Raw genomic sequence first — 15,023 nt, forward strand, 5'->3', positions numbered from 1 at the left:
TGAAAAATGTCAAGTAAGTGAAATATATTCTTAATTTAAATACTACTTTAAATATAAAATCTGTCAGAGATATCAGAGCCAAGACATCTGTTTTGTTTTCTAAGCAAACCACAAAAGCGTTTTCATGCTTTTGGCTTTTAAAAATATCCTCATGAGGTGACTCTGTAATTGCAGTTAAAAATTAAACCCTTTCGATTGTTGAGACTTCATTATTCTTCAATAATGCTGTTTCCTGCTGGATTTTGAGTTTCCTGCTTCTTTTTTTTTTTTTTCAATTTTGCCTAACTGCACAACAAAACTATGGCAGCATCCCAACATGATATATCATGAATCAGTGAAATCAAACTTGAGTATCTGGCACTAAGAACAAGACTCCAGGGGTCTCTCACATCACAGACCAAAAGGCATTATTATATCCATGCCCCTGTTAATCTCTTAACAACTGGGTGAAGATCTCTTTTGTTTGTCCCAGGAATTGTTTGTCTACCTTGGGCATTTCTATGGAATTTAGTACAGTATCATAAATTGTTTTTTTCAGTAACTTCTAGATAACAAAATTACGGCAGTCTAATCAAATTTGTAACTCCACATGAAGTTTATGAAGCTCCTCTTATTTACTACCAATACCAAGAAATATGATTACAAGTAAAACATCATTAAGACGTTTTTTATATTCAAGTAAAGCATTCAATTTCTATTACAACAGGTAAGTTTTATAATTTTATTTTATTAAATAATGGAGGTGTAAGAATAACAATTCAAAAAGGATAATAAAAAACCTGATCAAAGACAAAACACTGACTTATTCAATATTTATGGTCAAAACATAAGAGACTTCATCTAGTATGAGAAAGAAATACAGCATATAACAATCTAGAGAAACAACACAGATTAACAGTTTCCTGAATAGTGCTATGTTGACTTTTACAATATACCACAAAGATACAACAAAGTTCTATTCAAGTAGAATTAATTTTATATACCTTAAAAAGATAAACAGGGGAATTTATAAACCACTGTTTTAAAAATGGCTAAGCAATGAACTAAAGTTTTCTCACCATAAGAAACAACTGAGATATTTAAATGATTCTTAACTTCAAGAGTTAATATCATGCAGTTTCAGATTACTGATTTTTTAAAAATAAAGCAGCGCCACATTGAATCCACTGGTCTTGGTTTCCTCCACAAGGTACATCAATATTTGTCACCACACGGTCTCTCTCCACGCTAGTGTAGACTGGTAAAGATATGCATTCCTCTGGAGAATATGGACCATATGCATCCTGTCAACAGACAAGCACTCAGTTATCACTTAGAAAATAAAACATGGGAAAGGAATAATCCTCAATGATATGGTATCTAAAGTTGGATCCTAAGATACAGTTCAGACACTGCAGCCTTGGACAGGCAGCTCTTGGTCCAGGTTACAAAGGAGAAGGATTACTAACAAAGCAGATGCTTCAGAAAATTTGAATTCAGAAAAGCTTCATTGAGCTAAAAAAGACAAAAATTGTATGTCAAAAAACTTATGCAAACCAGGGGCAAAGGAAGTGTTGACCAGTTCCCAGAGGGGAGAAAGCCCCTCAGGAGCACCAGCACTGTACTGCAGGGAGCTGCTGCTCGGGCATGCTGAGTTCCAAGGCAGGCTGTGCTCTCAGCAAGCCCTGCTGCCTCCCCTTCTCCATCCCTGCAGCACAACCCTCTGCTCCTCCTGTAATGCAGCTCCAGCTGTGATCTGTGTTGGAACTGCACCAAAAAAAATCTTACCCCACACTTTCCAGGCTACTTTAGGGATTTAAATAATTTCCAGTATCAGTGAATCCAAATATAAAAATTGCTCTCTGATATAGAGAGAGATACTATACTTTACATTACAGCCTCACAGGGCCCTCACTTAATGCAGGATATTAAGAGGAACTGAGAAGTAGTAACCACAATTTAGTTAGACCAGGACTTAAACAGACAAAAAGCCTAATTTCCCTCGTACTTTTTATATACTTCTAGCACTTCAAGACATGCAAGCATATGTAAAAAGTTATATTACTAGCAAAAAAAAAAAAAAGCAAGTTTGATGATTTTTTGATGTTTTGGGTTTTTTAAATGCCTTTCATACTGATACCGATCACAGTCACCGTTGGGGTTCTTTGGCACTTCTAGAAAACAGGCCATTTCCATTGTGTCTAAATAGGAAATTATCAGGATACTTTAAGCATTCAGATTTGAACTGAGTGCTTTGAACTTCTGGCTGAATTAATTTATAATTTGTATTCTTCTATACATGTATGTTCCTACTCCACAGCATTAGAAGTACTACTACTACTACAAAGATGACAATTATATTGTAAACACTGCTTAGGGAAGGAGCCTGGCTGGAGCCACGGCTTTACCTCTCAGTCTGTATCCTCATGAGCAAACAATGCTCTAGTCTGAGAACAGTAACAGTTCCTCTCCGCTTTCTGTACTACAAAGTGTGAGTGCCTTGGATGTGGTTTCCTCCTAGAGCTTTGCACAGGGCATTGTCCCTATGCATGGCTATAGAACTGAGCTCAGAGACTCAGTCTAGACTTCCTACTGCATGTAATTTGGGTTTCAACCCATGACGTATTTACTTAGTGTAAGTAATTCAGGGTTTGATTCAATTGATATACATTAGGCCTGTTTTCCGCCACACTCAGAATCTCCCTTTCTGTCAACACGAAAATATCAAAGATTTTCAAGAATCAAATGACAAAGCAGCACACTTGTCAGAAAGGAATTTTAAACAAAAATGAGGGACTTTTTAATGCAAATCACATCAAATGTGAGTTAGTGAAGCTCCGGTATTAGAAAATAACTAAAAACAGGAAAAAGGAAACATGCAAACAATAACTGTTTCAAGCACTTTGTCTTGCATGTCAAGTGTAAACCATTCCTGAAGAATTTTGTTATTCCTTTTGAAAATCAGCTTCCCACGTCTTTTGAACAGCAGTGTTTAAATCCTTACAGAAGGTCTGGGCAACATAAGAGATGTATAGAATAACCTAATAATCAGAAGTTTGTCAAAAGAACTCAGCTGTTCTCAGAAGGATTATACTCACCATGTTCACCCCTTGGTTAACACTACTGAAGAAGACAAAATGCTGCCTAGTCTGAGAGTGAAATGCTAATCAGACAATTTGCGTTTTGCCAAAGCTGGGAGGCCAAAAGTTTGCCAGTTTGCCTTCCAAGACCTCTTTTTACACCTTTTTTGACCAAAATAGCTGTTTTCACGCCTTTCACACTCCCACTGATGTTTTGAGGAAACACATATTTAAGGGTTAAAACCATTCTGTGAAAGTCTTTTTGAACCACAAATGCTTACCCCCTTGGCTCATGCACAGTTCAAAAATTCTCTTTGCCTAGACTGCCTCACACATCGCTTCATCCCCCTTAGCAACACCCTTCACAGTTTAGGATCTATTAGTGATTAAAACTGGAAAGGACCTTCACAGTTTAATGAGAATAAGCATCATGTTAGTAGATCAAAATACTCCATTTTGAGCATTGCAGCATTTTGAGGGGGTTCTCTCAGTGAAATCCTGTAAGATACTTTTTTTTTTTTTTTTTCCCAGAGAGTTCACTTTATTTTAGTGTGGTTGAAAATTACCTCAAACCATTGCATTATAAATATACAGAATTTTGCTCACTAGATTTCATAAGAGATATTTATGGGGAAAAGAAAACATTCAAAATCTAAGAATCCTAAGATAATGTTGTACTTCATGTACTCTTCTCCTAAGAAAAGGATAATGAGATAAGTGGAAGTGCGTAATGTTCCAATTCTGCCTTGGTTTCTGAGCATAGTGTTTGATTGTGGTCATTTTTTACCATGAAGCCCACGGCAAAACAAGTTAAGGGCAGAGCAGTTCAGAAATTCTCTCCTTAGAGATACTTTATATTTAAAATCTGGGCAACTGACAAGTTTTGGTCTGTGTTTTTAAAGTATTACATTTTTTTCCAACACAAAGACTTGGAAAAAAATATAATACTTCCAATATGAAGTACATTGGAAAAAGTTTAATTCACTGATTATTGATCTCATTTCTATGCTTTACAGATAAAGCTCTCTATTGATGTCACATATAACTTCTGGGTCTTATTTTCTAAGTTTAAAAAATATAGACATTCAGAAAAACACTTAAGAATCTGTTTGATCTCTAACACAAGACAAATGTTTTTCAGAACAAAGAGAGGGTTACTTACAATCCTCATTTCAGTGTGTGTAAGATAAATATTTGGTGTTACCATGTAAACCCATGTATATTATCATCCTCCCCCACCCACCACTGAGTCTATATATTAAGACATCTCGCAATTCCCTATTTATCCCATGCACCACCTTTCAAGTAAATTAAAAATCTGTTTATTTCTCTGAACAACACAAACCTTGCAAACAACTAAAGAACTGAAAAATCTTTCACTGGTCAACTTTGCAGTAGGTTTTGCCATGTTTGTTGTGTTGGGTTTTTTTTTGTTAATTTTCAGTTTCTTTCCCATCAAAGTTGGGAATAGTGTAGATGATAGCTGGTATTTACTTGCATGTTCAAAGTCTAAATCTTGACCATTATACTTCTAATGCTGTACTGTAATATAATACTTTCCAGTGCTGGAAATAACGAGGAAAATAAAAACAGTTGGGTTACAGTAATGTGTTAGCAATGGAGCTCCTTGCACAATATCTATCACAATACACCACAAATTTCATCACTGCCATAATTCATGTTAATTAGTAAACTCAATTGTAACTGACATCTCAACTACTTGGGTCTCTGCAGAGTTCTCCGGGCTGCCAAATAACAAACTCCTCCAGTTAATAAATTCATTTGATTGATGAGTTAATGTCTACAGGACAGGATAAAAGGTGACACATTATTTTTCACTTTTTATATACTGCTAATTGTACTTATTGTGATAAGTAGAAAAAAACTGCAACCACCCATATTTCTCACTTTCTACATTTACACATGATTTTTAGTGTAAAAACATTTATATATTTTCCTTTATATCTGTATGTGGGATTCTTCTTACCTCTCTGTCCCAGAATTAGCAGTCAAGACTGTATCTAGAGTCACATCTAGACAGATATTTATCCCAGTTACCTTATGATGAGATGGACTTCCTGAGATGCACATCTTCTACTGGGACCAAAGAAGGAGCTAAGGCAACTAAGTCATACCAGCAATTAACTTTTAGACAGATAAATTTAGAAGAGATGAATTCTACTATAAGCTTTCTTTTAGTTGTAAGACTGTAGGTATGTGAATTTGTAATTCCAATACATGCTTGAATAAATTCTATGTAACTTTTTGCTTTATTTATTGGAGATTGCTATTATAATCAGAGAGCAGAAGCAGTAACAATTTTTACTGTTTGGATTATTTCACTTTCATCTTACACAGTTCTGCAAGCATTGGCATTTTTTAAAATTAGTGTAAGTAGGGGAAAGGCTTTCTTTGCTTACAGATCACATCATGTTCTCTACCTTTTTATTGCTGTTGCATTTCAATTTAATGTTTAAAACGCAAAGAAAATATACTCTAGGAATGAACTCCCAAACTCATGTATACATTTATAAAATACACTTTTGAAAATGTTAATGTTTTTTAAAAGGCAACGAAAAAAAAAGTATGACTGAAATAAACACCTTGTCTTAATCTAAACAATAAAAGCTAAAAAATATACAAAAAATTACAGTAAGTTATTTTTTTTATATAAAAGAAGTAATTGTTTTTCCTGTTAAAGACAGGGATTTTTATTTTGAAATGATGGGGAAAACAGGTCAGCGACGTCATACTGAAAAGGTACTACACAGCAAAAAGCAAATTATGGGTCTTGAAAGTTTAGAGCTTTTAATAATTTAATACCTGTGGAATCCAGGCCATGTAACAAGGGAGAACAGATGACACACTGGGAGAATCATGCAGATTTTCTGAAAGTCGATTTCCATCAAAACTGCAGCCTTCCAGTTGTAAGCCACTAATCTGCCATGGAAATATAAAATATTCAAATATATATAACAGATTTGAAATGTCAGTAATGATTACACTGTGCTTTAATAAATGATGATCCTTTTTACTGTGACCAAAACAGCAAACTAATTATTGCATTTTTCTGTGTAAAAATAGGAAACATGATTTAAAAGCAAGATCTGGACCATGCTTCGGCATGAACTTCCTCTGATTTGGATTCACATTCTTTGAAATGTTACGAGAAAAATACCTGTAAATGTCATCACTTATGAAACTGAAGTTGCCTGGCATTAGATTAATGGAAATATGTTAGCAACAGCCAAGTACACAATCATTACAGAGTGAAGAAGAAGAGAACGATCACTGAAAGAGGCATGACTTCCTGCTCTGACATCTGAGCCTGGCTTTCAGAGAATGGATGCGCGATTACATAGCTTCTGCGGAGACAAACAAAATGTAACGAAATAATATGAGAGAGACTTGTATTTAACATAACTCAATATTTCTTAGATAAACTATTGTATGGAAAAATTAAATAAGAATCCCATATGCTTCTATAAGTGACTATAAAATCCCTTACATGTAACACACTTTAAGTTCTTTCTTTCAATTAGTAAGAACTTTCAGCCTCTGAACTAAACATTCTCTTTTTTTCTTCACTGAAGTCCTGCATAAATTAATGACAATATCTATTCTGGATTTCTTCCAAATAAAATTTTCAATATCTGTTGATCATTTTGTTTTCCCAGTACAAATAATAATAGTTTGTCAGTATAAATAATAATGGTCAGTTTGGCCTGCTGAAGTGAGAACTTCAATTTTAGCAGTAATAAAACTTAACCCAGTAATAACTTTCACGTAGCTTTCCAGAAGGCTAAATCTTAAACTGGAGCAGATGTATAACAGAAGCCACAATCTGAAAATCATCTGTTATACTAACATTCTGAAGCCCTAAATTTAATACATAATAGTGAGGTAGGCTTTCACCAAACACAAGGTTCATAAAGTGGTGCTGGAACTAGGAAATACAATGCTGTTGGAAACTGGATGAGTGACCACATAATCAAATGGAGAAAAGTATCATTTTCTAACACATTTCCTTTTGCAAGAAATTTTAAAAAGTATGCTAGATTGTAAAAAGTGGTTAAAGTATGATGTTACAATGAAGATTGTTATCATAGACGAGGTAATGGAAATAATTTGCTTAGGTAATTACAGTATTCTAAAATTACTTATTTGACAAGAAAAGTTGCAGTTAAGCAGTAACACAACGGGAGTTACTGTCATACTTGAAAAGTAATGCTTTTCTCCCAAGTGTTGAAGTTTTTTTGTTAATACTTTACTAACTGTAACCTAGCTAAGATTATGTTGTGCATTTTTAATAACATTATTCTTTTGATTGTAGACATGCATTTCAGTCTTCAAAAATTTGCTCTTTAAAGTCATATTTCTGTTCTAACTCTGAACTGAGGACTCTTCCTTATGATGTACAAGATGCATATAGACATATTTTAACGTGAAAAAAAGGTCATGAAAGATTGCATTTTAAAAAGCTGTAGAAAAAAAGCTGTATTTCACCTTGGACAGACAGTGACCAGAGAAGGGGAAACATTCTTTGAAGCAATCAGTGCTCCATACAGACTAGGACTCATGATAAAGTCTCCAAAACTGTGGGTAACCTGAACCAAAACAGCCCCAATTGAAAGCTGAGAGTAGTATGACTTCTTCTCTAATGTGATCTTCCACAAATTATTATAACAAGGCCTTAGTGAAATGGATCAATTTTTTCAGATTTTCTATTTGAACTGCAAAACCATTTTTTTTTCTCCTTCAACCTCTTGCCAAAACCTTAAGGTCTTTGTTATGAAAGGGTGACACTCCTCTCCCTTCTCCTGCCAAGTTTATTATGAACTTTGCTTTGAATCTTCCCTAAGATTTTCAGGTCTGCTGCTTTTAAACAGCATTAACATTTGATATTTTGTACTGTTTCTTTTCAATTTCAAAATCTCTCCACACAGACAGATTTTGGAAAAATCTGACTTTATCTAGTAAAAGATCTAGTGTCAACAGTCTTTAATGACAGCCTATATACATTCCAGTGCCACTTCTGTCTTGCAAGAACAAAGAGTATAAAGAAAAATATCATAAAAAGCACAGAAGGAACAAAGTCTTACTAATGATTCTACTGAGGCTTTCCCACAGATGCCTTCCCGGCATCAGGGGCTCAATCTGTTATAACCACAGGTCCTAGATTATACTTTATCTTACTACACTTCTGAAGGAATGCTTTCAAAGCTCTTATTTAACTCTATCACACAAATATTAGAAAGATTCATCTTGTATGTTCTTCTTTCTACCCTTCCTGCATTCTGTAAGGAATTTTGTTATGGAGTTTGGTTTGATAAAAAATGTGAGTTTGGCAAAGTTATTGAGGGAAGACTGGACTGATGAAGAGGTTTTAAAATGTATTGTTAGGGTGTTCAAAGGTCTGGCCATCCTGAACATCTCTAAAAGTTTCTATAGAAGTGGGTTGCCTATTGAAAAATCTCTTTCTACTGCACACGCATTTCTTCTTTTGATATTGGCAGTTCCTTTGACATTACACTTATGTAAAATAACATCATTTGATCTTCTGGAAAACTTCAACCAATCATAGAAATTCCTTTGAAGATGAAGACCAAAATTTTGACTTTGATTCAATATTAAAAGACACTGAAAAAAAAAAAAAAAACCAAACCAACACTGGAATAATGTTCTTTCAGATACTGTTTGGCTGAGTACTGTCATAGCCTTGTTCTCAATTCCATGATAAATGGTGTAGAGAAATTACAACTACTACAAAGCACATGGATTTCACAGTATCTATAATCAGCATGCATAGTATTTTTGCAACTCAGCTCAGAGTAGAGTTTACCATAACTTTTAAAATTTTAATTCTTACAAAGTATTTGGCATTTTGCAACTATTGGTACTAGTTTAATTTTTAAAAAGTCTATTGTTATACGTTACAGATAATGTTTGTTTAACATATATCTGTAGAAAATGTGCTGATACCATGGTCCAAAACATCTCAGGTTCCAAAATTTCAAATTGTCTGCAATTCATTTTGCCTTACTATTTCATGCTATAATTTCTCATGAAATGATACAAACTACAGCAGACTTCAGGGAGTCATATTTTCACTTCATTACCTCTACAGGCCTTCATCATTAATTTTTTGATATTTCAGGATGTATACCGTAAAAAAGAAGACCTCTCAGGGTGCCTTATAATAGCATTTCTCTCAGTTGCTAAGAGCATAGTTTTGATATTAATGTTGATATTATGGATTTGAATATTATAAACTTGCAATATTTTTTTTATTTTCACTATTTTTATGCACCTACTACTTAAAAAGCCTCTTATCATGTTTTTTCTTTTTTCCATTCTCTTCTACAATAACAGAAAATGGGATGTCAAAAAGAATGACTACCTGCTTTTGTACAACAGCACAATCAGTACACAAAGCAAATGAAGTATTTGCATATCAATAGGCAATTATATTGCCATAGCCATACATTTTCAGTACCTTTTGTTAGAGAAATCCAAAGTGATACTAAAGAAGGTGTAATTTTATACAGATTGATTCTAAGTCAAATATTCATCACACCCTACTAGGAGAGATCTACCCCACATCATGCGTCTAAACTATCATCTGAATTAACACTGATAATTTAACATCAGAATTGATCATTCACCCAGATTCGTGTGTATTCTTGGCCTGACTGAGTGTTCCTCTGCCTACTTTGTAGTTACAATGACAGTTTTAGCACTTCATGTTTTCGACTTACAGATGATCACAGGGTATATTATTTGAAATTTTTGGCACAGAAAGATCATTCCAAATGTCTACAATTGATGAAGCATGATGCTATTTTTTAAAAGCGAAGGAAGACTAAAAAAGCATTTTCATAATACAGATCATAATGAGATTTCCACCTTCTTTTCCTTATCAGAACAAATTCTAAGCCATCAAAAACTTCTAAAATTAAAGGCAAGAAAAAATATCTCGAAGAACATGTCTTCAAAACAGTGTGACTAAGACAGTTACACAAAGTATGTGTGAATCTTAGGTTTAAATTTAATGTTCGTCCACATTCCTAATTGTTCCAATCCTTCAACAAATATATTCTGTTAGAATAATTAAATATTGAGCATGACTCTTTCATATCCCAAAACAGAGTCCCCCAACCATGTGAGTACAGAACCAAGTCTCTCAGTAGAAATACTCGCACAAAGTGAAATACAACCATTAGCATAAATTGAGACTGATAAACCTCAGAATAGCCTGTACCATGATGTGGTTCTTGTAGGGGATGTGAGAGATCCAATTTTAAACCTGCAGTCTGAATCATGTGAAGAAGGAACATGCAGTGTCAACAAATCAAATCTTCTAACAAAAAAAAAAAATCACATTTACCATTTCTACCCATTATTTTATCACAAACTTTCTAATAGTTTGAAGATCTATCCTATGTGAGAAGAAAGCAGATTAGCAAAGAGAAAATTTCTTAGTAGCCTTATCTGCAGACAGAAGGATATCCAATGAGGAAGTAATTAGACTTTTAAACTAGACTTTTTTTTTTGCTAACACTTTCCACCTTGTTTTTAGAACATCCTGTTGTGCTTACACTTAGTTTTCTTCTATTTCATTCCTATGTAAGATTTTTCATTCATGTATTACACTTTCTATAAAAGAGATCTTTTTATCAGCACTGGTGATTTTATACAATGATGACATCATCTTTAATTAAGTAGACAACTGTTGTTCTTCATAACAGCATTGTATAAACAACATATTTTTTGCATAAAGCCTGAAAAATCTTTAAATATCTCTTTCCTGAACCCTATGTCTCCATGATACCTGTGAATTTAAACTTCCAAAATGTGACAGGTTTAAATAAAATCCAGCTTTCAACTTAATTGACCAAAACTACAATGGTAGGTTCACAGCAGTTGTAGGTTTTCTCCTGTCAGTAGAGAAAGACTGGTATCTCCTGAAAGTTGTTTAAGACTTTTAAGATTTGAATTAGTGCATGTCTTTCTTCACTGACAAAACGAGGCTGTTAAACTCCAATATCCAATCTAGGTATCTAAAGTCAGGTGGGATAAAACAGGGTCCCAGCGACCTCACCGCAGCATTTATTTAAGGACTTATCTATTCTGCTGATTGCATTTTTTTTTGAGTCTCCACTCAAAACAGCTTCCCACTCCATAAGGTTAGTCTGACTTATTGAAATTGCCAATACAACATTAAGTTTACCAGTATTAAAAGTCATATTACGCATGTGAACCAAGCTTAGGATGCAATCCAGAGGATCCTTATCAAACAAGACACATTTTAGAGGATGACTTTTCTGAATCACTGACATTTTTATGCCCTAGTTACAGTCTATGTGGTGTTTAGCTTTAATAATGTCAAACTTTCTCCCCAGTTCTCCACAAGTACAAGGAAGGACTCATGGAAAGGAATCTAAATGTTCAGCATGGCAAAGTGTGCCAAAGCCTTTCTGTACATCAAAGATTCAAAGAAGTAGTGAAGATACTAGTGAATACTTACTAATACAAATTCACTGAATATTGCTCTTATTGAGGGGAGGATAATATTCAAATCAAGTCACTAAACTTGACAGAATTCTTACCTTTTGTTAAAAATAACCTCTCATCTAACTGTTTCTACTATTCCTGTGGCATTGTCTTTTTATTTTTGATTCCTCTTGGAACATAAGACTCATTTTGTAAAGCAATAGAGCATATATGTTAACCTTTTTGGCTACATGTAACAGTGACTGCTAACAGTGTATTCTAACTAGTATTATCAAAAATCTACCACATAAATTTGCACATAAGAAAGAATTATAAGCTTCAATAAATCTTACCGGAGTGTTGTTATAGAACGCTTTTCTCTAATTAGCCTTTAACTCTAGTTTCCAAGCAGCTATTTCAATCTAGCAATGGTAAAATATTGCAATATTTTTTAACATATGAAAATACTTAGATAATATTTTTCATGAATGGTGTTCAGGTATTTGACATGACTTCTGACATTTTTCAAAGATGGTAGGATGGTTTTGAAGAAGTCCAGACTTCTAGGACTTGCAGATGATAGCCTGGTAGAATGAGTGGTCTGAGATGTGAAACTCAATTTTGGCTTACTGCTGTGGACTTAAAAGTCTTGGGTGAATCTGGAACCTCAGAACATATGTTTTGCAGGCTCTGAGGTTTATCATATCCCAGGCTTATCCCAGGGAACCAAACTGCCCTAAAAGTCCCTTGGTTTGTTTATCTCCATTTTTCTAGGCTCCCATCCGCTTCTCACTAAATGAAGTAGACAACCATTACTCTTATTTAAATACCAAGATTGAATACTTCTAAATTATATTTTCTAGTTCCAACAGGAATTAATTCAACAAAGTTCAAAAGACTGTACTGTATGAAGGTCAGCTTAGATGATTACAGTTATCTTTTCTGGCCTTACAATCTATTAATATTTTAGGAATATGAATTCTTACACATTCTGTATTAATTTTAGATAATGTCAGCAGCCAACTCAGAACCCTAATATCTCCCACACTTACGTGTCTGCCTGCATTGTCAGACTAGAGAAGGTACCGTGCCACTTGCTTTTTTCCCTCCAAGTCTAGTAATATCTCTGCTTTAACTGCACATCAGTACATCGTTGTGTGGTGAGCACCCTGTATTATTCACCCTGTTTCTGTAAGAATGCAGTTTTAAGTGTCGTGCTCTGAGCTGAACTCAGCACTTTGAGCTGTGCAGTATTATCATGGAACCAACACACCTCTTAGAAGTTGTGGCACAGAATACTTATTTCATGAATTCCCTACAAACTTAAGTATAAAACAGGTGCAAAAAGATCTGCATTCAGCCAAAGTGGCAGTGCCACCCGAAATGTTAAGAAGCTAAGCTAAATCATTTGAGGATTCATCTCTACTTGCTGTCTAAGGAATCAGTAGTGACTCTGTTGGCTGTAGCCCAAAAAATTGTTGGGTCTTTATCATATCAATAGCTACTCATATTACAGTTTATTTCAGTTTGTTTACTTCCTTAGTAGAAGTTTCTTTTCCAAATGCTAACACATGGCCTTAGACTTAAAGATTTACATATGTATTTCCTCTTGCTGCATGCCACAAGTCCTGCTGGACAGCTACTTTCTGGACAACAGATTATAACTGATTGAACTGAAGCTTCATTTTTTATCTAAGAGGTTGTTGAAGAGAATGGAGCAAGTTTAAACTAAATTTTAAATCAGCATTGCGACTTGAGAGGGGTAGAAAAGTAACTGTTTTCCTTCTCCCATTTTTGCAGAATATTTGCACTACGAGTTTTGTAGCTGTATATCATTAACCAGCCTTTGTATCTCAGGTCCACGAATAGATTTATAGCTCAGTTTTCCAGAAAGTTTATGGACAGATGACTTGGACTATGCTAATAAAACATCCAGGTAAAATTCTAGTAAAACATCCTAGTAAAATACCTTAACTTGGAGTTTGCCTTCCTGTATTCGCCCTTTCCATGATGCTGTAAATTTAAGGCTGTCCACTGAGCAGCTCATTACTCTGCAAGGGAAACGTACATATAGTAAATCTTAGAGACATATAACAACAGGAAATGAAACACAAAACCAAAGCAAGTGTATTTTCAATGTGTACCATACCATACTAAGTCTTACTTTGAAGAAAAACTAATTTTTAATTTCATCTAAAATAAAAAAAAATCAGCATTAAACAAGTAACTCACAGATATTCTACTTCAGTGCAAGTAACAAAAATGAGATTACTAATGACAGCAATTGACATGATTTGTTGGATCTGTGTCCTGAAAATGAAATAACCATCTTCACGCACAGGGAACAATGGCACGTTAGCACACATTAATAGGTAGATTATTTTTCCCTCACCTTGCAGTCTCCTGGCGTAAAGCATTGAGAAATGTGTCTGGATGAAATATCTCTGATAGGTCAAGGGTGTCTGACAGTAGTTTCTGTTTCTCTGCTTTTTCTACCCAATTCTAAAAGAGGAAAAAAGGAAAACAAAGAATCCTGAAGTTATTGTCTGATTTTTCAACATTTTGAGTTAATATGGGTTTGTCAATTATTATGATTCACAGAATGACAGAATTTAGGTTGGAAAAGACCTTGAAGATCATCCAGTCCAACCATTAACCTCACACTGACAGTTCCCAACTACACCAGATCCCTCAGCGCTATGTCGACCTGACTTAAACACCTCCAGGGATGGGGACTCCACCACCTCCCTGGGCAGCCCATTCCAACGCCCAACAACCCCTTCTGGAAAGAAATGCTTCCTAATACCTAGTCTAAACCTTCCCTGATGCAACTTGAGGCCATTACCTCTTGTCCTACCCCTTTTTACTTGGTTAAAGAGGCTCATCGCCAGCTCTCTGCACCCTCCTTTCAGGGAGCTGTAGAGGGCGATGAGGTCTCCCCTCAGCCTCCTCTTCTCCAGACTAAACCCCCCCAGTTCCCTCAGCCGCTCCCCATCAGACCTGTGCTCCAGACCCTGCACCAGCTCCGTTGCCCTTCTCTGGACACGCTCGAGTCATTCAATGTCCTTTTTGTAGTGAGGGGCCCAAAACTGAACACAGGAATCGAGGGGCGGCCTCACCAGTGCCGAGTACAGGGGTCAGATCCCTTCCCTGTCCCTGCTGGCCACGCTATTGCTGACACAAGCCAGGATGCCATTGGCCTTCTTGGCTTAATTTGATTAATGAAAAATGTGTGTAAATATACTGTAACTTCATAGATTAATATTATTTTAAATTATTTCAGACTGGTAAACAGAAAATTATAACCATTTAAAAGTGTAAAGAAAAACATCAGTTTATGTGTAATGTGACTCATACATTTTATATAAACTTCTGTTCCATTCTTTGTCCAGTGCAGCTCATTTTGTACAATGAAATTTTATCAAGTTGTTAATATTCTGTTGAAACCCTATTTCACCTTTACTAACAAGA

General features: G+C 35.0%; 1 protein-coding gene across 2 annotated transcripts in view; it reads right to left on the reverse strand.

The window, feature by feature from the left end:
• Window positions 1-743: 743 nt before the first annotated feature.
• The window catches only part of DYNC2H1 (dynein cytoplasmic 2 heavy chain 1), a 182,683-nt gene continuing 168,403 nt past the window's right edge, over window positions 744-15,023 (reverse strand). For both annotated transcript variants that reach the window (XM_074916428.1, XM_074916437.1), the window contains 4 exons: window positions 13,945-14,054; window positions 13,522-13,603; window positions 5,883-5,999; window positions 744-1,283 (listed from right to left, as the gene is read on the reverse strand). In XM_074916428.1, the coding sequence (XP_074772529.1) occupies window positions 1,125-1,283; window positions 5,883-5,999; window positions 13,522-13,603; window positions 13,945-14,054 (468 nt within the window). In that variant the 3' untranslated portion in view covers window positions 744-1,124. The remainder of the gene's footprint in view (window positions 1,284-5,882; window positions 6,000-13,521; window positions 13,604-13,944; window positions 14,055-15,023) is intronic.

This window comes from Athene noctua, chromosome 1 (genome assembly GCF_965140245.1).
Source record: "Athene noctua chromosome 1, bAthNoc1.hap1.1, whole genome shotgun sequence".
In the NCBI taxonomy this organism is placed as follows: Eukaryota; Metazoa; Chordata; class Aves; order Strigiformes; family Strigidae; genus Athene; species Athene noctua.